This window comes from Mixophyes fleayi, chromosome 4 (genome assembly GCF_038048845.1).
Source record: "Mixophyes fleayi isolate aMixFle1 chromosome 4, aMixFle1.hap1, whole genome shotgun sequence".
NCBI lineage: Eukaryota > Metazoa > Chordata > Amphibia > Anura > Limnodynastidae > Mixophyes > Mixophyes fleayi.
The window spans coordinates 633,169-657,975 of record NC_134405.1 but is presented as its reverse complement, the minus strand read 5'-3'; the positions used below and the strand labels follow the sequence as shown (position 1 = coordinate 657,975).

Here is a 24,807-nt window from a genome sequence, read left to right as displayed (position 1 = left end):
CTGTTATATAACGAGGTATTTAGAGACACTGCACTGTTATATAACGAGGTATATAGAGACACTGCACTGTTATATAACGAGGTATATAGAGACACTGCACTGTTATATAACGAGGTATATAGAGACACTGCACTGTTATATAATGAGGTACATAGAGATACTGCACTGTTATATAATGAGGTATATAGAGACACTGCACTGTTATATAACGAGGTATATAGAGACACTGCACTGTTATATAATGAAGATAAATATATACTCTGCACTGTTATATAACGAGGTATTTAGAGACACTGCACTGTTATATAACGAGGTATATAGAGACACTGCACTGTTATATAACGAGGTATATAGAGACACTGCACTGTTATATAACGAGGTATATAGAGACACTGCACTGTTATATAATGAGGTACATAGAGATACTGCACTGTTATATAACGAGGTATATAGAGACACTGCACTGTTATAGAACAAGGTATATAGAGACACTGCACTGTTATATCATAAGGTATATAGAGACACTGCACTGTTATATCATAAGGTATATAGATAGACTGCACTGTTATATAACGAGGTATATAGAGACACTGCACTGTTATATAACGAGGTACATAGAGATACTGCACTGTTATATAACGAGGTACATAGAGACACTGCACTGTTATATAACGAGGTACATAGAGACACTGCCCTGTTATATAACAGGGTTTATAGAGATACTACACTGTTATATAACGAGGTATATAGAGACACTGCACTGTTATATAAAGAGGTACATAGAGACACTGCACTGTTATATAACAAGGTATATAGAGACACTGCACTGTTATATAACGAGGTATATAGAGACACTGCACTGTTATATCATAAGGTATATAGATAGACTGCACTGTTTTATAACGAGGTATATAGAGACACTGCACTGTTATATAATGGAGTATATAGATACGCTGCAATGTTAGTGTGACTGGATCACTTATAAATAACTTGGCATTTTATGGTATACATTTATTCAAAGGAAACAGCAAAGGGCTCTTAATTATATAATTGCCAATTAATTTATTTTTGATATTGTGTATATTTTGATAAAGGAATTTTTTATTTCTGAGACCCGGGGAGAAAATTATTTTTTCTGTTTTAACCTTGCTAGAGGAAATGCATTTTTTCTGATGTATATATCTGATACAATAAGCCTTTGTTTAGAAAGGGTTTTGTATATCTTGGTGTAAGGAAATGCCTTGCTTGGGGTTTACAACTTTTCTCAGGGAATTCTTTACTTTCGAGGAAATGTGTATTCTGCAACAGTTAAAAGAAACCACTGATGCTAATCTCATTTTGATTAGACCTTTTGATGTGAGTGTCCAATACCCCTTGAGGGAAAGGAAGGGGTAATTAGACTTGCTGTCCACTGTGTCCAAATTAAGATGCAGGAAATCATAGCAAGGTTTTAGGATATCACAGATAAGCGTAAATATTGTTAGCTTTGCATTGCATGTTTGGGTAAACAAATTGCATCCTGATTCTAAAAATAGGGACCGATTATCTCTCCTCGGGACCGTAGCCCTTCCAATGTACTAAGTACTGGATATTACCACGAACAGAGCGGGACTTCAAGATTCTTTCTACTTCATACTCGTGGCCCAGAGAGGTCTTGATAGACGGAGGGATGACTGGTTCCTTGAAGAATTCGTTGAGAACCAAGGGTTTTAGCAGGGAGATGTGGAAAGCGTTGTGGATCCTGAGGGAAGGAGGTAAAGAGAGTTTATAGGAGACTGGGTTAATAATTTGAGAAATAGCAAACGGTCCAATAAAGCGAGGAGCCAATTTCATGGAGCGAACACGAAGTCTGAGATTACGGGTTGCTAACCAAACATGATCTCCTACTTTCAGGACAGTTTTTTTGAAATTTCTTTGATGGCGATCAGCAACGACCTTATACCACAATGCGGATTCAAAAAGCCTTGCTTGAGTCTTGGCCCAGATTTGAGAAAAATTGTGAATGAGAGTGTCGGCTGCGGGAACCGAAGATAATGGAGCTTCTAGTAAGAAAGGAGGAGTAGTTTGTTTGCCGCAGACAGTGAAGAAGGGAGAGCAACCCGAGGAGGAATGTAGATGATTATTGTGTGCAAATTCCGCCCAGTAGAGAAGGTCGCTCCAGGAGGATTGATATTCTGAAGAAAAACACCACAGGAAACATTATTATTATTATCGTTTATTTGTAGGGCGTCACAAGGTTTCTGCAGCGCCGCACACAGTACAAACAGTAGACTATACAGTAGACTATACAGAGTAGAACAGTACAGAACAATAAACACACAGTACCAGTACTTCAGAAACTCCGGGAGGGCAGATACAGTAGAGACGGAGCAGAAGAACAGGTATGGAGACTGAAGGGAAGAGGGCCCTGCTCATTCAAGCTTACATCCTAAGGGAGGGTAAACAAAGTCGGGCACAAAAGGGAGCCAGTGAATCAAAGGGGAGAGAGAAGAGGGGTCAAGGGAGGATGAGCAGAAAAGATGAGAGGTTAAATGGAAGGTTGGTAGGCCTTAAGGAACAGGTGAGTTTTAAGTGCCCGTTTGAAGGAGCACAGATTGGGAGAGAGACGGATGGAGCGAGGGAGGTCGTTCCAGTGAAGGGGGGCAGCACGGGAGAAGTCTTGGATTCAAGAGTGGGAAGAGGTGATCAGTGTGGAGGAGAGGCGGCGATCATTGGCCGAGCGCAGGGAGCGGGCAGGAGTGTGAATGGAGAGGAGGTTAGAGATATAAGGGGCAGTAGACTGGGAGAGAGCCTTGTAAGGGGAGCCAGTGTAAGGCGAGACAAAGTGGAGAGGCGGAGGAGGAGCGGCGTGAGAGGAAGATGAGTCTTGCAGCCGCATTGAGTATAGAGCGGAGCGGGGCAAGGTGGGAGTGGGGGAGGCCAGTAAGGAGAAGGTTGCAGTAATCGAGGCGGGAGATGATGAGAGCATGGATGATAGTTTTGGTGGCATCCTGAGAGAGAAAGGGACGGATGCGGGCAATGTTACGGAGTTGGAAGCGACAGGCTTGGGCGAGGGATTGAATGTGGGGGGCAAAAGAGAGAGAGGAGTCAAGAGTGACACCCAGGCAGCGGAGTTGGGTGACAGAGGAGATAGTGGAGTTATTGACAATGATAAAGAGGTCATGGTGGGATGGGAGTCTGGGCGGGGGAAAAACAATGAGCTCAGTTTTTGAGATGTTAATTTTAAGAAAGCGTGAGGACATCCAGGAGGAGATAGCTGAGAGGCAGTCAGTCACACGAGAGAGGAGGGAGGAGGAAAGATCGGGAGACGAGATGTAGAGCTGAATATCATCAGCATAAAGGTGATACTGAAGACCAAACGAGGAGATGAGAGACCAAGGGAGGAAGTATAGAGCAAGAAGAGTAGAGGGCCGAGAACAGAGCCCTGGGGGACTCCAACAGGGAGAGGGGAGGGGGTGGAGGAAGAACCAGACGTGGATACAGAGAAGGAGCGGTTAGCAAGGCAGAGCCCAAAAGGCATCACCAAATACTCATAGTGCCCATCTCAAGTATTGAAGGCTGTCTTCCACTCATCCCGTTTACGAATGCGTACCAGATTATAAGCTCCTCTAAGGTCAAGTTTGGAGAAGATCTTGGCACCCTGGATGCGTTCAAATAATTCCGTAATCAGGGGATAACAATTCTTGACCGTTATTGCGTTAAGGCGACGGTAATCAATCCAGGGTCTTAAGGAACTGTCTTTTTCTTGACGAAGAAGAATCCGGCCCCCGCAGGAGAGGAGGATTTTCGAATAAAACCTCGCTGGAGATTTTCAGAAATGTACTGGGACATGGCTCCAGTCTCAGGTAAGGATAGAGGATATACTCTACCCTTAGGGATCGTCTTACCAGGACCGAGCTTGATGGGACAGTCCCAGGTACAATGCGGGGGCAGACTCTCCGCAGCTGATTTACTGAATACATCAAGGAAGTCCAAGTAAGGTTCCGGAAGCGTAGACTGGGAGGAGAATGAGAGACAAGGCAGGTGAGTAGGTGGACACACTTTAGAGAGACAACCAGAAAAACAGGAAGCACCCCAGGAGTATACCTGGGCATGATGCAAATCAAATTGAGGAGAGTGAGTCCTCAGCCAGGGCAAACCCAAGATGCTAGAATTGACGGATTGAGGAATAACCAGGAACTTGATCCACTCATGATGAAGAACCCCTACCTGCAACCGGACCTGACTGGTGATACAGGTGATGGGACCGTTACTGACGCGATTACCATCCACTGCAGTTAGTAACAAAGGTTGAGGTAACAGATGAAAGGGTAAATGGAGCTCGGACACGAGATTGGCGGATATGAAGTTCCCTGCGGATCCAGAATCCACGAATGCGGAACATTCCAGGGAGACATCCGTAGTTTTAAGGGTAACTGGCATCAAGAAGTTGGCATCTTTGAGAGAACAGGAAGTATGGAGACTGGATCCTAGTACAACCTCCCTTTTATCGCCTAGGAGATGGAATTTCCCGGCCTCTTAGAACAGGTTGATAACAGATGACTGGACTCCCCACAATACAAGCAAAGGCGGTTTTTAATCCAGCGTTCTTTCATCCTGGGAGAGAAGGGAGCTTCAAATCTGCATAGGCTCCTCGGCCGTAGGAACCGGGGACTGAAAGCGAAGAGCTAACTGGAAGAGCCGACGGCCTTGGTCTTTCTCCAAAGAACGTTCCTGCTGGCGAATGTCCACTTTGATGCTAAGGGAAACTAATTCGTCCAGCTTAGAAGGAAGGTCTTGGGAGGCTAGTGCATCCTTAATAGAGTCGGATAAACCCTGCCAAAAGGTAGCTGTCAATGCTTCATCGTTCCATCCTAACTCAGAGGCAAAAGTCCGGAATTGGACGGCATACTGCCCTGCAGATAGAGATCCTTGCCGGAGGGCGAGTAGACTAGAGGCAGCTGAAGACACTTGGCCCGGCTCATCAAACACTCTGCGAAAATTCCCAATAAACGTAGAAGAATTATGAAGAGACACATTGTTCCGTTCCCATAGAGGGGAGGCCCAAGCCAGAGCCTGTCCGGTAAGGAGAGAAATGATGTAAGCCACCTTGGCTCTCTCAGACGAAAAGTTCTCCGGAGCAAGTTCAAATTGGATAGAACATTGGTTTAAGAATCCTCAACAACCTTTAGGGTTACCGTCATATTTTTCAGGGGAAGATATACGTAGACTCCTGAAAGTGGCGGCAGGAGGAGGTGTGGTCAGAGGTGCAGCCTGGGGAGGATTCACAGGACCTTGCAGAGCGTGCAGACGGGATACTACCCCTTGGATACACTGGAGTATCTGAGTCTGGTTAGCCTCCTGTTGATCCACCCATTGAGCCAAATAAAGAAGGAGATCACAAGCAGAAGGTTCCCTGGTACCGTCAGTCATGGCCAGAGGATACTGTCAGGCTCGTCTGGAGTACGCAGGCACTGGAAGTTCTAACCGGTATTGTCGCCACTGAACTAGCGGGTGCGGAGTCTATCGTGCCCCTGGTATTCTCCAGGGACCCCTGCAAGGGGGTTTGGACTTAGCTGCGCAGGGCACGCAGGTCGTGGTCCCACTTGCCAGTGTAGCAGTAGAGGAGTCAAGTGGTCTGGGTCAGAGCCAATCAGGAGCAGACAGAGCCAAAGGGAAATCCAAAGAGTAGTCAGGCGGGCCAAATTGCGGTAACAGAACGGGACAATCAGAAGAAGAATAATCAGCTAGCCGGGTCACAACAGGGAAGGAACAGCAGCCGGAGAATGGTCTGGAAAGCCGGGTCACAACAGGTAAGTAATACAATAGGTAAGCTAGAGGCAGGAACACTGATACTCTGGCACCCTAATGGCGCCAGAGCATGCTTTAAATAGAGGCAGGGAGGATGTGATAGGCGCGCAGGGGGGAGTGATCAGAGCACCTGCGCCCGGCAGGCTGAGGACGGCCAGGGATACCGCGCCTGTTGCTTAGCAACAGGGCGCCCCCGCCCGAGACTATCAGGCGGCCGTCCCTGCACCGGAGGGAGGAAGTGGGGCCTGACATATACACTGTACTGTTATATAATGAGGTACATAATGAGGCATTATATAAAGAGGTACATACATACACTGCACTGTTATATAAAGAAGTACATAGATAGGCTGCACTGTTATATTGAGGTACATAATGAGGCATTATATAAAGAGGTACATACATACACTGCACTGTTATATAACGAGGTACATAATGAAGTATTATATAATGACATATAGACATATGGACAGTATATCACTGATGATACAAATGGTTATATTGTTGTCATTGAGTCTGGAATGGTTCTATGGAACTGCTGGGTTATTGTTGCCACCTTTAATGATTTTCCAGCTGGATCTCTACATTCATTGTGTTATGCAGGTCAATAAATCCTTGTACTTCATCGGTCTGTACATCAGTCTGTACATCAGTCTGTACATCAGTCTGTACATCAGTCTGTATGTCTGCTCAGTGCTCCCAGCATTTGGTGTCACATGAGGAGAGAGGCCCAGGTTCACTGGGGCAGACGACATTGATGATAAGGTTTATTACCTCTGTGTCCTGTTTGTTCTCTGAGATTAGCAGTAAAACCTTCTCCTTTTTCTAGGAATGTTTGGAGCGATTCTCGGACAGTCTGAATAAAATAATAGACAATCACATGGTAATGTCACCTCTTAATGTATCTGTCACCAAAGCCAGATTTCTCTTTATCTCTATATTTTCCCAAACTCCGAAACGTAGCCTGTTGCCTTTCTGTTCCATATCCTCTCGTTGCTTCCTGGACCCTCCTCTGACCTCCAGTCTCTCTCTTACATACCTGAGTCTACAGGTCAAATCCTCTGCTTCTTCTGTTGTCTTTAAGGGACACTTATATATTTGTCACAATCTGATTTATCTCTTGTTTCCAGCTCTCATTCAAACAGTCTCCATGTTGTACTGTAACTAAAATCTATTTCTGTTTTTTTACAGGAGCTCCTGGACTCCGTCCAACAAAGCTTTAAACAGAAACTGCAACTTCTTCTAAAAGAGTTAGGTTACCACGAACTCTAACAATGAGTCTCACATATTCTGTGTCCATCTGTAATTGGTAGTCACTTCTATCTCTGAAACTACTTATATCATCCTGGCTGTCTCATCTGATCCTAGAAGACTGAGATGACACCAGACTCCAACCATGGGTCTCACATATTCTGTGTCCATCTGTAATCAGTGGTCACTTCTATCTCTGATACTACTTATATTGTCCTTTCTGTCTCTTCTTCTGATCCTAGAAGACTGAGGTGACACCAGACTCCAACCATGGGTCTCACATATTCTGTGTCCATCTGTAATCAGTGGTCACTTCTATCTCTGATACTTCTTATATCATCCTGTCTGTCTCATCTGATCCTAGAAGACTGAGGTGACACCAGACTCCAACCATGAGTCTCACATATTCTGTGTCCATCAGTAATCAGTGGTCACTTCTATCTCTGATACTACTTATATCATCCTGTCTGTCTCATCTTCTGATCCTAGAAGACTGAGATGACACCAGACTCCAACCATGAGTCTCACATATTCTGTGTCCATCAGTAATCAGTGGTCACTTCTATCTCTGATACTACTTATATCATCCTGGCTGTCTCATCTTCTGATCCTAGAAGACTGAGATGACACCAGACTCCAACCATGAGTCTCACATATTCTGTGTCCATCAGTAATCAGTGGTCACTTCTATCTCTGATACTACTTATATTGTCCTGTCTGTCTCTTCTTCTGATCCTAGAAGACTGAGGTGACACCAGACTCCAACCATGGGTCTCACAGATTCTCCGTCCACCTGTAATCAGTGGTCACTTCTATCTCTGGTACTACTTATATTGTCCTGTCTTCCTCATCTTCTGATCCATGTTGAGTTGGGCGTACGCCCGTGTGCTTAGGTTAAAATATGCAAATTTGTACAGCTCATACCCACAAAGAAAAGCATACACCTATGTCTGTATGCAGGCCTGACACTTGCAACTCCTTACGCTTGGAATGGTGGAAGGGAGGAGGGAAAGGCCGGCCACACACAGTTACAGTACACTAGAGGCGTGTTCATGTAATTCATCACCATCATCACCATTTATTTATATAGCGCCACTAATGTACAGAGAACTCACTCACATCAGTCCCTGCCACATTGAGGCCTACAGTCTAAATTCCCTAACACACATACAAACACAGACACACAGACTAGGGTCAATTTTGTTAGCAGACAATTAACCTACCTGTGTGTGTTTTTGGAGTGTTTTTGGAATGTAATTGTGAATATAGGTGATTGGGAACCCCAGAGTACCCCACCTTTACTCCACATGACACAGTCACATGATTGATGGGTGTATGCAGTGATCTATGGGACATTGTCTCACTAGATTTGTAAACCCAACTGAGTTTCTCTAGTTCCTCTAGTCATCGTGTCTCTGTGTTATTGTATCTCTCAGAGACCTGAGATCATTTCGAGACAGTCGCAAGGAGTTAGAGCGCTGTCGGGAGGGACTGGAGAGTTCCCTGAATCACAATGCAGAGATTCCTCGTAAGAAGGCTCAAGAAGTGCAAGAGGCCTCATCCACTGTGCAGACATCTCGTAAAGCTTTCAGAGAGCGAGTGCTGGACTACACACTGCAGGTCACTGAAAAGGAGACACCCTAATTATATTCATTACAATACTCTCCATAGCCAGAAATTTTACCATCTCTGTCTCTTTCAGATCAACGTCATCCAGGGAAAGAAGAAATTTGACATTCTGGAGTTTGTGAGTTAAGCGTGAATTAAACCCCCAAATATTATCCCAGCACAGTGACTCCTCAGATATTATCCCAGCACAGTGACCCCCCCAATATTATCCCAGTACAGTGCCCCCCCAATTTTTAGCCCAGCACAATGATCCCCCAAAATATTATTCCAGCACAGTGACCCCCCGGAAATGATCCCAATATTATTTAACAGTGATCCTCACATACTATCCCAGTTCAGTGATCCCTACATATCATCTGATCACAGTGATCCTCAGATAAAATCACAGCACGGTGACCACAAATTCTTCATCACCATTTATTTATATAGCACCACTGATTCCGCAGCGCTGTACAGAGAACTCATTCACATCAGTCCCTGCCCCATTGGAGCTTACAGTCTATATTCCCTAACATTCACACAGACAGAGAGACTAGGGTCAGTTTGATAGCAGCCAATTAACTTACCAGTATGTTTTTGGAGTGTGGGAGGAAACCGGAGCATCCGGAGGAAACCCACGCAAGCACAGGGAGAACATGCAAACTCCACACAGATAAGGTCATGGTCAGGAATTGAACTCATGACCCCAGCGCTGTGAGGCAGAAGTGCTAACCACTTAGCCACCATGCTGCAAATTATCCTTGCATAGTAATAGAATTGGGGATTAACAGGTTATTTCATGAAACTTTTTGAAAATAATTGATTGTCTAATTATTAGACCTATAATCATTCAGTAACGGTCGTGTTTTCCTCACTCATATCTGCCCCTCTGGGCTTCTTGGGTTGCCCCCAGATGCTGCAGCTGATAGACGCCCAGGCATGTTTCCTGACTCAGAGTCACACAGTTCTACAGAATTTGGACGAGTATCGGAAGGGTCTGGCTGCGCAGGTGAGGCGCGGACATGGGGACTGCACAATTTCTCTTTGTAATACAAATTGCTTCATATCAAAGTGATTAGCTACAAACACATGAAAAGTGTCCAGCAAACTGGGCTGATGAGGGCAGGACATGACTGTGGCTAATCAATTATGTTCCACCGCCTCCGTCCCAGAGCACACTTTCCAGAAGTGGAATATATACTATATACTACTCACCATATATACGTAATCTATATATACTATATGCTGGACACCATATATACTATAACTTATATATACTATATGCTGGACATCATATATAAGTTATATATACTATATGCTGGACACTATATATAAGTTATATATACTATATGCTGGACACCATATATAAGTTATATATACTATATGCTGGACACCATATATACTATAAGTTATATATACTATATGCTGGACACCATATATACTATAAGTTATATATACTATATGCTTGACACCATATATACTATAAGTTATATATACTATATGCTGGACACCATATATAAGTTATATATACACTATATGCTGGACACCATATATACTATAAGTTATATATACCATATGCTGGACACCATATCTACTATAAGTTATATATACTATATGCTGGACATAATATATAAGTTATATATACACTATATGCTGGACACCATATATACTATAAGTTATATATACCATATGCTGGACACCATATATACTATAAGTTATATATACTATATGCTGGACATAATATATAAGTTATATACTATATGCTGGACACCATATATACTATAAGGTATATATACTATATGATGGACATCATATATAAGTTATATATACTATATGCTGCTCACCATATATACCACAATCTATATATACTACGGTATATGCTGCACACCATATATAAGTTATATATACTATATGCTGGACATCATATATACCGCAATCTATATATACTATATGCTGGACACCATATATACTATAAGTTATATATACTATATGCTTGACACCATATATACTATAAGTTATATATACTATATGCTGGACATAATATATAAGTTATATATACTATATGCTGGACACCATATATACTATAAGTTATATATACTATATGCTGGACACCATATATACTATAAGTTATATATACTATATGCTGGACATAATATATAAGTTATATATACTATATGCTGGATACCATATATATTATAAGTTATATATACTATATGCTGGACATAATATATAAGTTATATATACTATATGCTGGACACCATATATACTATAAGTTATATATACTATATGCTGGACATAATATATATAAGTTATATATACTATATGCTGGACACCATATATACTATAAGTTATATATACTATATGATGGACATCATATATAAGTTATATAAACTATATGCTGCTCACCAAAGATACCGCCACCTATATATACTATATGCTGCACATCATATATACGTAATCTATATATACTGTATGCTGGACACCATATATACTATAAATTATATGTACTATAAACTGCACACCATATATACTATGTTAAATATACTATAAACTGCACACCATATGTACTATATGTTGCACACCATATATATTGTAATATATATACACTATGTGCTGGATACTGTGGATACTGTATATTATATATATATATATATATATATATATATATATATATATATATATATATATATATATAACATGGTGAGAGCTGTTGTTTTATAAAATGTGTACACAATGCAGTGTTACATTGTGTAACATGTTAGCACTGTGTAAAATGTTTGTGTTTGTGTAGGTCCATCAGACGGTCTTACAAGGAGCTCGTCATCAGAGGGACTTGGAGCAGAAACTGAAGAGCATGAAAAGCAAGGTGTGTGCAATCTGCGGCATATTAGTAATGTGTGTTACTGCATGTTAGTGACAACTGCTCTGATCTTCTATTGTAGCTGTGAGATCTATCTATCCAACTATTCATCTATCTATCTATCTATCTATCTATCTATCTATCTATCTATCTCTCTATCTATCTAATATCTATCTATCTATCTCTCTATCTATCTCATATCTATCTATCTATCTATCTATCTATCTATCTATCGATCTCATATCTATCTATCTATCTATCTATCTATCTATCTATCTCTCTATCTATCTATCTATCTATCTATCTATCTATCTATCTATCTATCTCTCTATCTCATATCTATCTATCCATCTATCTATCTAATATCTATCTATCTATCTATCTATCTATCTATCTATCTATCTATCTATCTATCTATCTATCTATCTATCTATCTATCCATCTATCTATCTATCCTATATCTATCTATCTAACTCATATCTATCCATCTATCTTATATCTATCTGTCTATCTATCTATCTATCTCATATCTATCTATCTATCTATCTATCTATATATCTCATATCTATCTATCTATCTATCTATCTATCTATCTATCTATCTCGCTCTCATATCTATCTAATATCTGTCTGTCTATCTATCTATCTGTCTATCTATCCATCTATGTATCTATCTCATATCTATCTGATGTCTGTCTGTCTGTCTGTCTGTCTGTCTATCTATCTATCTGAGGCATCTGTCAGGCTGTTTCTTCATCTGCTCTGTCATTTTAGAAACTTTTCAGAGAATGACAAATGTGTTGAGAGTTGAACAACTTTGGTCTTTTTTTTCATTTCCTTTATATTGAGGCAAGTGTTCAGTACAGGAAGTAAAGGTTTAACCTGTAAAGTTGTACATTGTTGTATAGAGATCAGTGGTGTGGACACTTTTCTAGCACTGGGTAGGACCACCCATTGCCCCCAGAACAGCCTGAATTCTTCTTGGCATTGATACAAGGTGTTGGAAACATTCCTTAGAGATTCTGGTCCATGTTACAGATTTGTCGGCTGAACATTCATACTGAAAATCTCCCGTTCCACCACATCCTAAAGGTTCTGTATTGGACTGCGATCTGGTGATGGCGGAGGTCATTGGAGTACACTGAAATCATTGCCATGTGTGTAGAACCAGCTTGAGATGACGTGTGCATTGTGACATGCCACATTATCATACTGGAAGAAGCCATTAGGAGATGGGTAGACTGTGGCCATAAAGGGATGCACATGGTCAGCAACCATGGGGCATTTAAATTATGCTTGTGTTACGACAACCAATGCGGCATAAACTTATAGAACAGGTAGAAGAGGTCTTCACCTTTAGCAGCCGCCTTTCCCGTAGAGACTGGTTATGCTCACAGGTACTCAGATTCCCCCAGGTCTTATGCTCAGAGTAGTATGAGTTTATACTCACACGGCAGCGCACAGGTACAGGTGACGGCACACGGAACAGAGGGATGCCAGCGATCTGCAGACTGGATGGAGCACCGGAGAAGAAGTCAGGTATCAGCACGGTCCGGGTCACAGGCAACGGTTCAGAATCAGGAGACAGACAATAGGTCGAGGTCACAGGCAAAGGCTCAGAATCCAGGGACAGGCAATGGGTCATACACAGGTAGTCAAATCCAAGGTTCTCACCAACAAAAGCACAGGAGCAGGCTAGGTACAGAAACACTGAACTATAACCGGCAGGGAGGCTAAGCCGTCCCTGCCTAATAAACAGGCACTGGCCAATGGGGGCAAGAATGTAATCAGCCCTAGAGGCTGCCATAATAAACTTCACATGCTGCTTAGCACACGCGCCCGGCTGCACCTAATGCCGGGACACAGCGCAATCGAACTGCAGCGTCCCGACCGTTGCCTGGGCAACAGCCGGGTCGAGACCCGGAAGTGATGTCCCGGTCATCATAGCGACGGCCGGGACGCAGGTGAGAAAGTCGCTCGTAACAGCTTGATTGGTATTAAGGGTTCTAATGTGTGCCAAGGAAACATTTCCCACACCATTACACTACCAACGTGCACCGTTGTCACAAGGCAAGATGGATTCATCTTGTTTATACCAAATATTCTACCATCTAAATGTTCCAGCAGTGGGAGCCTCAGTTCCTCTTCTTAGCTGACAGGAGTGGATCCTGGGGTGGTCTTCTGCGGCTGTAGCCCACCCACTTCAAGGTCTGATGTGCTGTGTTCACAGATTCTCTTCTGCACTGTTGTCACCTTCCTGTCAGCTTGAACCAGTCAGACCATGCTCCTCATTAACAAAGTGTTTTCACCCACAGAGCTGACGCTCATGGGATGTATGTTGTTTCCTGAGCTATTCTCTATACATTCTACAGACTGTTGAGTGTGAACATCCCGGGAGATCAGCAGCTTCTGAGATACTGAAACCTCCCCATCTGGCTCCAACAATCATTCCAAGGTCCCAGTCACCTAGGTCTCATCCATTCTCCATTCTGGTGCTTGTTCTGAACAGCAGCTGAACCTCTTGGCCATGTCTGCCAGTTGCTGCCACATGACTGGTTGATTAGATATTTGTATTAATGAGCAGGTGGCCACTGAATGTACTTCATATGAACATCATATATTGGCAAATTCATAAAGATATTATTTCTGAATTTGACTGGAACATTGTCAAGTTGTGAAGGACAATCCCACCCAAATTTAAAATGTAGATCTATTAAAAAATGACTTTCATCTGGTAGGTCCTGTCTAGGGGGAGTGCAGGTAAATGAATGTTACACTTTCAATTTTGGGTGGAATTATCCTTTAAGACCATTTTAGCACCAGAAATACATAAACATTTGTGAATCACAGAGAAACAGGCACAGACCTCACACTGCAGATAGAAGCTATCACTGCTCTGTTCATTCATTCAGTTCAGCACTAATAATCGTGTAGTAGGTGCAGCCATGTTGTTCTGCTGAGTACTCCGTGTCCTTATCTTGCACCAGGTATCTCCCTCTGTTTTTGTAATTGTTAGGAGCCACAGGCACCGCCGCGACTCGTCTATTAACCCGCTGAGCATCCGGGCCGTCTCCTAAGTGACCGGGACGTCACTTCCGCCAGCTGGTCCGACCGTTGCCAAGACAACGGCAGTATGCCGAGACCCTGCACAGCGCGCCCCGGCAAACAGGACAGCCGGGCGCAGGCGCTGAAATCTCCCCAGCCTGTGGGCTGATTAATGTGGCTGTGTTTAATTAGTCCAGGCACGTGTATTGTTACAGGGCTTAGCCTTGATTGGTTGCTCTATGTATTTAAGGCAGGGAGGGCTTAGCCTCACTGCCGGTTATAGCGTTTCTGACCCAGTTTTGCTGACCTGCTCTGTTTGCTGTACCCTGTCCCGTGGATACTCTGTTGGACTTTGGACTTTGCCTGTTTGCTCGTGACCCTGATCCTTTTGGCCTGTACCTTGGACCCTGCTACTTTGCCTGTGACCCTTGACCTCGGCTACCATTTGACTATCCGCTGGCTCCTACCAGTCTCCTGGCCTGCCGCTGTGGTTCTGCATTACCAACCCACACTACACCTGGAGTTCAGTCCTGGGGCCATCTGAGTACCGGTGAGTATATCCAGCTCTAAGGGCGGCTGCTATAGGTGAAGACCTCCGCCATCTAGTTCTGTGGGTTGGTGATCAGACCAGCAGCCTAACAGTAATCAAGTCTTTTTTATTGAAAGTTTTACATTACAAACAAAAAAACAAAACATCTTACATCCTAAAACTATATACTTACTAAAATCTACACACATCCATTTCTAACCAATTTAAAAGAGAAAACAAGACATTTCCTCTACCAAAATACACAAAGACTTCCTCAACAAATGCTTATTGCATCAGAAATGAATACCTCAGAAATGAATGCCATTCCTCTACAAAGTGCCACACGATATAGTAAAATCAGTACATTGCAATGATATAAATAAGCGCCTTTAGCTAATTCCTTTTAAATAAATTTATATCATACGTAGGAGGTAATCCAGCCTCCTGCCCCTCTAACCAATCCAGGTGCTTCATGCAGCATGCACATAACTCAGCCTGGAGGGGTTTAACACCTGTTTAGATTACTGCTAGCGGCCCCACTACGTCTGAGGTTTTATTTTACCATCAGGTTATAACATTTCTATAATCTCAAAATTTAACTTGCAAAATTCACATTAATCTGTGATCACTTACATCCTGGATCTTACACACATAGGAAGTCTACCAGCAAGTCTAATCAACCCTACTGTGCTTTCAGACTCAACAGATGTGTTGGTCACTCAGCCATGAAAATATCTAATTAACATGAGTGTCTGTCTCCAGACAGTTGGAAAAACACATCCCCTCCACTCAGATGCTTACTGGGGACTTCCTATAGAAAAGTTACAAAACCAAAACATGACATACTGTCTCTAAAATTAATACATTTCCATACAAACACATTCCAATATATAAAAAAAATTAAATTTGCAATGATGCACCACTAATTGAAATAAATTTCTACAAAAATAATTTCTATATTTCTGTGTAGGCAGCACAGTGGCCTAGTGGTTAGCACTTCTGCCTCACAGCACTGGGGTCATGAGTTTGATTCCCGACCATGGCCTTATCTGTGTGGAGTTTGTATGTTCTCCCTGTGTTTGCGTGGGTTTCCTCCGGGTGCTCCGGTTTCCTCCCACACTCCAAAAAAACCCCATACTGGTAGGTTAATTGATGATTATGATGATATGTGATCCAGCCACAAATAAGTTATTTATAAGTGATCCAGCCACAGGAAGTAATTACCACATCCTGCCATTCTTGAAAATACCCCAACTTATGCAGATCAGCAAAAGCAGAGTTATCCTAGATGGGTACATCAGGATCCATACCCGTTCCCTCCAAGGCAACCTGAACCTTGGTATCAAACAAAACCTGGAGAAGAGTGTAAGGACCGGGAGATAGAAAGGAACATGGTGTAGGGGATATAAAAATTTGGGTTGCAGGACCATCTTAATCAAATTAACCCTACGCAACATGGACAGAGGTAGCTTCTTCCACAAGGAGACTATGGGCCTGATTCATTAAGGATCTTAACTGGAGAAACTTCTTATTTCAGTCTCCTGGACAAAACCATGTTACAATGCAAGGGGTGCAAATTAGTATTTTGTTTTGCACATAAGTTAAATACTGACTGTTTTTTCATGTAACACACAAATATCAACTTTAAATTTCAGTGTACAAATAAGCTGTCAAGTGTGTGCTACATGAAAAAACAGTCAGTATTTAACTTATGTGCAAAACAAAATACTAATTTGCACCCCTTGCATTGTAACATGGTTTTGTCCAGGAGACTGAAATAAGAAGTTTCTCCAGTTAAGATCCTTAATGAATCAGGCCCTATGTCCTAAACTGGTAACCGGATAAATATTAAGGGGTATATAGTCTTGAACTGAGTTCATAATCCAGATCCCCAAATATTTAAACTGAAGTGTTCACTGTAAAGGGTGAGGAGCACCATCACCAGGAGGCAGATCCCATCATATTGGAAATCTACTTGACTTAGACCAATTAATCCTAAATCCAGAGAATGCACCAAAATTTTCCACTAGACTTAACAAAGTACTAAGGGTGACATCCGAATCATTTAAAAACAGAAGCATATAATGCAGTGTTGTCCACATTGTCCCCAGCCTGTAAACCATGAATCCCAGGATGCGCCCAAATCAAACACACAAGGAGATCAGTAGCTGTACTAAACAAGACCTGGGAGAGAGAACAGCCCTGATGTTCCCAAGCCGAAGGAAGCAGTAACATGGCTACTAATACTAATGTGAGCAGCAGGGGCACAGTATAACAGTGGCTATAAACTTGTGGTCACACCTGAATCTCACACTCCACTGAGTGAAAGGCCTTGTCTAGGGACACCAGTACTGCCTCATCCCCAGGGGCCGTAGGCATCTCAAGGTGCCTGAGATTAATCCATGGGGACTTCCCTGGCATAAAACTAGTCTGGTCTGGGTGGATTATTTGAGAGAAAACCATATTAACACATAGCCAACACTTTTGATTTTAATGTCAGTGGTCAGAAGGTAAATAGTTCAGTAAGACTCTGGAAACAAAGAGTCTTTACCCGATTTGGGGATGACCACACTCTCTTCCCCCTCCTATATCTTACCTCCACTGCCCCTCTTCCATTATCCCTACTCCATCCCTCTATCTTCATTCTACCCTCCTACAAGTTGGATCCTTTAGCCTCCACCTCTTCCGCTACCCATCAGGACCACAGAGCCTAATGTCACATCTGCCACTGTTATCTTTCTAGAATGTAAGCTCTTACGGTCAGAGCCCTTCACCACGTCTCATTACTGTCCACACCATCCTCCTTGTAGTCCCAGCCATGTTTCTCCATGTCATGAGATTTGTTCTGTTCATTTTAGTCAAACATTTATTTTTCTGCCTAACTGTACCCATGTTATTAACTTTATTTTTTTGTGTATGTTTTATCTGTATGGTTATGTCAGGCGCTACAGAATCTGTGGCACTATACAAATAAACAGTGGTGATAATAAAGTTATGTGGGGATTAGGGGGGGGGGGGTCAAAGTTAATGTTAAACTATAAAATTCCATTCACATTTCCCGCACTTCTAAATCTCCACTTCGATCACTGACCCAAACACTACCGGGTTATGGGGAGAGAGGCCAATGAATGCAGCAGCCTTTTTAAGCACCCTGGAACTGAAAGGTGGAGGGACATAAATGGGTAAAAGTGTAATGGGAAAGGTATCCACCAAGGCCTGGAGAAACGCGTATCGGCCATAGGGATCAATCTAAACCTGCCTCAGCACAATACTGACACACCATTAGGGGGGAATTAGGGGAATGCACCGCATGATAAGCCCTTGGGAATTAGACCTGACTCTTTTGAACCTCAATAGCAAAGTCAGGGAAAATGGAAACAGTATGATTTTCATATTTCAGGGGCTCCTGTGTCTTGGTCAACCGAAGAACAGTGTCTCGATCTCTATAATGGAGCAGTTTGGCAATAAATGTCTAGGTAGGCTCTCCTGGCTGAGGAGGCTGAGATGGAAGTCAGTGGCTCCTCTCCACAGCAAAGTGTGGGGTAAAGACATCTTTCCCAAACGCTCGTATAAGCCAAGTCTCCAAAATAGAGTCGGAGCTGGAGCCCTTTGCCAGCTCAGGTAGGCCCACCAATCCCAGATTGTTGCGTGTCAGCCCTCCCTTCAAATCAAACATATTTTGTTTGCACATATTAATTTGTGTTGCCAATTCAGCTATGCCGCTCTTCATAGAGGTGGTGACACCGTCCAGTGAGGAGATTCGATGTTCGGCCTCACGAACCCACTTTGTCATTTTTCGTAAGTCCTGCTGGATAAGGGACAGGTCAGACTGCACCTCTCCAATCAGGCTGATAACCTTCTTCTCTGAAGAAGTGAAAGTGAGTATAACCTGCTGGATGGAGTTAGAGACCTCTGCAGCCAAGGCAGATGTTTCAGCTGATGCTGGAGATGGTCTAGCCCAGTGTTTCTCAACTCCAGTCCTCAGGACCCCCTAGCACTACATGTTTTTCCTATCTCCTTGCTGGAGCACAGGTGTATTCATTACTGACTGACACAGTGTAGCAGGTGGTATAATTATTTCATTGGTCACTTGGCCATCCTGCACTGTTAGTGGGTCCTGAGGACTGGAGTTGAGAAACACTGGTCTAGCTGAACCTTGGGCCTCACTAGAGGTGGGAGCATTAGAGGAACGGGCAAATTTTCCAGCTTTGCAGCTGCTGAGACTGAGTGAGTTTTACTCATGACAGCAGAAACAAATGTAGCATGTAAGGGAGTGTTATACACACAGCCAGAGCTGGCAATCAGAGTCAATGCAGAGGGTGAACTGAGATAGAGACAGGTGCAATATCCCTGTGCCTCACCAGATGGCAGAACCAGCACAGGCCTAGATCAGCTGAGCACTGACAAATAGAAGGTGTAAATGAATACAAAATGGTTGAAACCTAAGTGCTGCCTACAACCTGTCATATAATGTCATAGAGAATAATGTCCATTGTTCAATACTTTACAAATATTATTCAACGTCCAATGATGGGATACTTTTTTTTTTATTTTCCTCAAATTTTCAGACTCAAGATGTCAATTACCACATAAGAAAAGTATAGCACAAATAGTGAAGTAGGTCACAGACTTGTAATATTATATAATCTCTCACCATGTGACGGCTTTAATCTCACACCCTCAGTGTATACAACACGCAGTGGTATAATATCCTCCTTTCCCCCCTAATGGTATTATGTATACACAGTAGGTCCATTGGAAGTTAGCCTTTCATATCTGGTATTAGTGGCTATTCTTCCCTTCTGTCCTCTGTATATAGGTTTCTTAGTACAGGCTCAAAAACAGAAGAAACTGAAAGAAGCCAAATCCCGGTGGATTACCCTGAAACACTCCACAAACCTCTAGCTATTGTCTCCCTGCTTATTCTTACCTGTTATCCGCTGTCCTTATTATCTTACTGTTCTGCTATCATTCTTACCTGTCTTCATTGTCCTTATTATCTCACTGTACTGTTGTTCCATGCCCTCCACGCCCTAATTCGTTATTATCTTCCACCTTTTCATTGTCTTCCTGCCTTTGTTCTTACCTGTTTTTCACTGTCACCACTATCTCACTGTTCTGTTACTCTCTCTCCCTACTATGCCTCCCCGCTCTCACTCCATACCCATACTCTCCCCCCGCCCTACCTCTCCCGTTCCTCCCCGCCATCCCCCGCGCGCTGCTCATCTTGCTAACCTCATCCCCATTTCCCCCCTCTCCTCTCCCCCTTTCTTTTGTGCCCTCTGGAATGCCAGATCCGTCCGCAACAAGCTGACTGCTATCCACGACCTCTTTCTATCCAACTCCTTTAACCTTCTTGCCGTTACTGAAACCTGGCTCTCCGATTCTGATACTACTTCCCCCGCTGCCCTCTCCTATGGTGGCCTCTCCTTCACCCACTCCGCCAGGCCTGGTGCCCGCCCTGGCGGTGGAGTTGGCCTCCTCCTCTCCTCCACCTGTACTTTTCGTGTCATTCCCCCTGAACCCTCCCTCTCCTTCTCCTCTTTTGAAGCTCACTCCATCCGCCTCTTCTACCCCATCCATCTCCGCGTCACTGTCATCTACCGCCCCCCTGGCCCCACCTCCCTCTTCCTTGACAACTTTGCTAGCTGGCTTCCTCACTACCTCTCCTCCGATCTCCCCTCGATCATTCTCGGCGACTTTAATATCCCCATCGACAACCCCACCTACCCTGCTTCCAGCAAACTGCTCACCCTCTCTTCCTCCCTTGGTCTCACCCAATGGACCTCCTCCTCTACCCACTGCCTTGGTCACTCCCTTGATCTTGTCTTCTCCTACCTATGTAATCTCTCCGACTTCTCCATCTCTCCCTTTCCTCTATCCGACCACCATCTCCTCTCCTTCTCTCTCTCCTCTTCTCCTGCTCCCCTCCCCCTGCCCAAACCTACTCTGTCCATACGCAACCTCGATGCTCTTGACCCTGCCTCTCTGTCCTCCTCTCTCGATACCCTCCTTTCTCCCCTTTCCTCCCAGGCCTGCCCCAACCAGGCGGTCTCCCTCTACAATCACACCCTCACCTCCGCTCTGGACGCGGTCGCCCCTGCCCACTCCGTCCACCCCCGCTGCTCCAAACCCCAACCCTGGCACTCCAAATTTACCCGCTTCCTCCAAAAATGCTCCCGTTCCGCCGAACGTCACTGGAGAAAATCCCGCTCCCTGGCTGACTTCCTCCACTTTAAATTCATCCTTTCATCCTACAGCTCTGCCCTCTCACTCGCTAAACAATCTTTCTTTAAATCCCTCATCTCTTCCCAGTCCTCTAACCCCCGCCGCCTCTTTGCCACCTTCAGCACTCTCCTGGCCCCCTCCCCTCCCCCCCACCCCCTCCTCCCTGACTGCCTCTGATTTCGCCTCCTTCTTCTCCTCTAAAATCGAGGCCATCTGACTTGAAATCTCCTCCTCCACTCTCTCTTCCACCCCTCCCACTCTTCTGTCCTCCCCCCCCAACCACCTTCCCCTCCACTCCTTCCGTCCCACCACCGGTGAGGAAGTCCACTCTCTCATTTTATCCTCCCCCCCCACTACCTGCCCCCTGGATCCCATCCCCTCCCACCTTCTTCGCTCCCTTTCCCCCACCACCTGCTCCCACCTCGCTCACCTCTTTAATCTCTCCCTCTCCACTGGCATCTTCCCCTCCTCCTTCAAACATGCTCTCGTATCCCCCATTCTTAAGAAACCTAATCTCGACCCCACTTCTCTCTCGAACTATCGCCCCATATCTCTTCTCCCTTTTGCCTCCAAAATTCTTGAGAGGCTCGTCTGCAGCCGTCTCACCTCCTACCTTTCTGAATACTCCCTCCTTGATCCTCTCCAGTCTGGTTTCCGCCCCCTCCACTTCACTGAAACTGCCCTGGCTAAAGTCACCAATGACCTCCTCTCTGCAAAAGCCAGGGGCCACTTCTCCCTTCTCATCCTCCTTGACCTCTCTGCAGCCTTTGACACCGTTGACCACCCCCTCCTCCTTCACACCCTCCAGTCTTTCGGCCTCTCCGGCCCAGTCCTGTCCTGGTTCACCTCTTACCTTACTCACCGTTCCTTCTCTGTCACCACCTCTGGGTCTCTCTCCCCCCCATCCACCCTTCCAGTCGGGGTCCCTCAGGGCTCTGTTCTGGGACCCTTACTCTTCTCTCTATACACCTCCTCCCTGGGTGAACTCATCAGCTCCTTCGGCTTCAGCTACCACCTTTACGCTGACGACACTCAACTATACCTCTCCTCTCCTGATCTCTCTCCCTCCCTCCTCTCTAGGGTGTCCGCCTGCCTCTCTGCCATCTCCTCCTGGATGTCCTCTCGATTCCTCAAACTTAACCTTGCCAAAACTGAGCTCATAGTTTTTCCTCCCTCTCATACCCCATCCCCTTCTGACCTCTCCATCACTGTCGACAACAGCTCTATCTCCCCTGTCCCCCAACTTCGCTGCCTTGGTGTCATCCTCGATTCCTCTCTCTCCTTTGGCCCCCACATCCTCTCTCTTGCTAAATCCTGCCGCTTCCAGCTGCGCAACATCGCTCGCATCCGGCCCTTCCTCTCCCAAGATGCCACCAAATGCCTTATCCACTCTCTGATCATCTCCCGCCTGGACTACTGTAACCTCCTCCTCACTGGCCTCCCCCACTCTCATCTCGATCCCCTTCGATCCGTCCTTAACGCTGCAGCTAGGCTTATTTTCCTCTCTCGCCGCTCCTCTTTTGTCTCCCCCCTCTACCTAGCCCTTCACTGGCTCCCATTCCCCTTCAGAATCCTCTTTAAGCTCCTCACACTCACCTACAAGGCCCTCGCCAACTCCACTGCACCCTACATCTCCACCCTCCTCTCTATTCATGCTCCATCCCGCCCTCTCCGTTCTGCCTCTGACCGTCGCCTCTCTTCCCCCCTTATAACCTCCTCCCACGCACGTATCCAAGACTTCGCCCGCGCTGCCCCCCTCCACTGGAACAAGCTCCCTCCCTCCATCAGAACTTCCCCTAATCTGTCCAGCTTCAAACGGGCCCTAAAAACCCACCTTTTTCTTAAAGCCTTTCTGTCTCCCACTTAACTTCCTACCTTATCTTCTGCCTCTGTCCCCCTACTCTCCCTCTCTCCCCTGCGTCTCTCTGTCTGTCCACCCCTCCCCTTAGATTGTACACTCCTCTGAGCAGGGCCATCTCTCCTCCTGTTTCCACCACTTCTAACTCTGCTCTCCAGCTACTTAGCCCTCCTCCTCAAAGGTCCTCCACCCCACATCCACTTTCGCTCCCTCCTCCCCCCTGGGGGTCTCCCTGTCTTCCGCGCCCCCCTTCTTGGGCCCCGTCGTTTTCGGATCCTCCCTCCCCCTTCCCCGCCCTCTCTAGCTGTGCATTGAGCGTACTGAGTTGCTGTGTTTACTGTACTGTGCTGTCTCCCATTGTATTGTGATTTTGTTTGTCTCTGTACGGCGCTGCGGATGCCTTGTAGCGCCTTATAAATAAATATTAATAATAATAATAATAATAATAGTATAAATCCTTTAAAACATATAAAACATACATAATCCCCCAAAGGGAGAAGATGGTCAATGTAGCAGGTAATATTACCAGATATCAGTAGTGAGCGGATCAGCTGTTCACAGGCCGGATTAAGGGAATGGAGGCCCCTGGGCTATAGCCCAGTTAGCCCTGGTGTTAATCCAGCCCTGGCTGTTCAATACATTCATGGATCTTTTTTCAGCAGCTCTGTTCCTTCAGAAAACCAACTTGCAGATATATATTGCAATGGTCATCTCCTCCTCTCTAACCAACGCGTTTTACCAAGGTAGAGAATCCTCACACCTGTCCCTGCTATTTATAGTACGGAATAGCCAGTCTAAAACTCCATTTCATTAATCATAATAAACTTTAAGAACAATATAATTTCAACGTCCCTACCTCATCCACTGCCTCTAATACACATTAATACTGAAAATTAATACATTTTAGATACATAGCCTCCGATCGCCAAGGCAACCATTTGTATACAAGTTTGTTAATCATTTTATATGTGTCCTCCAATTTGATACTCACATTAGTGGACTCCTTTTGGTGATCCAAGTTAATCCAATGACCTCATTATACAATATGTCCCAATCTCTTCCAATAACATATTTTAGCATGCATAGGTCTCCATGGTAACGCACAATCCCCGCTTCTCAAAACAAAATGTCTGCCTCTGACATTGAGACCACCCTAAATAATTAAAACTAACCTCCATATTCCATAGTCCTTCCCAAAACTAAATGTCTCCAACTGATGACGTCATTGAGACCTTCCTTGAAGGGTACAATAACAATAGTAGTTGTCATGGAAACCCATTATAAATGAAAAAACAATACTGTGCTCTCACATTTCATACCTGAGGGATATAGGGTTTAAATATTATATGATCCACTTTTAATCTCTCTATGTGGACACTACAATATTTCTAATTATTTCCATTGATATATTGGCAGTTGTCATGGTAACATATTGGACATTTTTCACGAAACCAATAGCACTAATAACATATATCATATGATATAATTGATATAAGGAATATAATAAATGATCTCTTACCCATAACAGATATGAAAGGCTAACTTCCAACAACCTATATTATAAGAATAATACCATTAGGAGGGAAAGGAGGGTATTATACCACTGCATGTTGTATACACTGAGGGTGTGAGATTAAAG

The 24,807-nt window shown here is 44.2% G+C and overlaps 1 protein-coding gene across 2 annotated transcripts in view; it reads left to right on the top strand.

Moving 5' to 3' along the window:
• Positions 1-24,807, top strand: part of ACAP1 (ArfGAP with coiled-coil, ankyrin repeat and PH domains 1) — a 167,851-nt gene that overhangs the window by 81,638 nt on the left and 61,406 nt on the right. Inside the window, exons 4-9 of one of the 2 annotated variants that reach the window (XM_075206092.1) lie at positions 6,620-6,673; positions 6,982-7,040; positions 8,478-8,661; positions 8,744-8,788; positions 9,563-9,658; positions 11,441-11,515. In XM_075206092.1, coding sequence (XP_075062193.1) covers positions 6,620-6,673; positions 6,982-7,040; positions 8,478-8,661; positions 8,744-8,788; positions 9,563-9,658; positions 11,441-11,515 — 513 coding nt within the window. Of the gene's footprint in view, positions 1-5,913; positions 6,068-6,619; positions 6,674-6,981; positions 7,041-8,477; positions 8,662-8,743; positions 8,789-9,562; positions 9,659-11,440; positions 11,516-24,807 lie in introns of those variants that run through there. The other variant, XM_075206093.1, reaches the window with a different exon arrangement.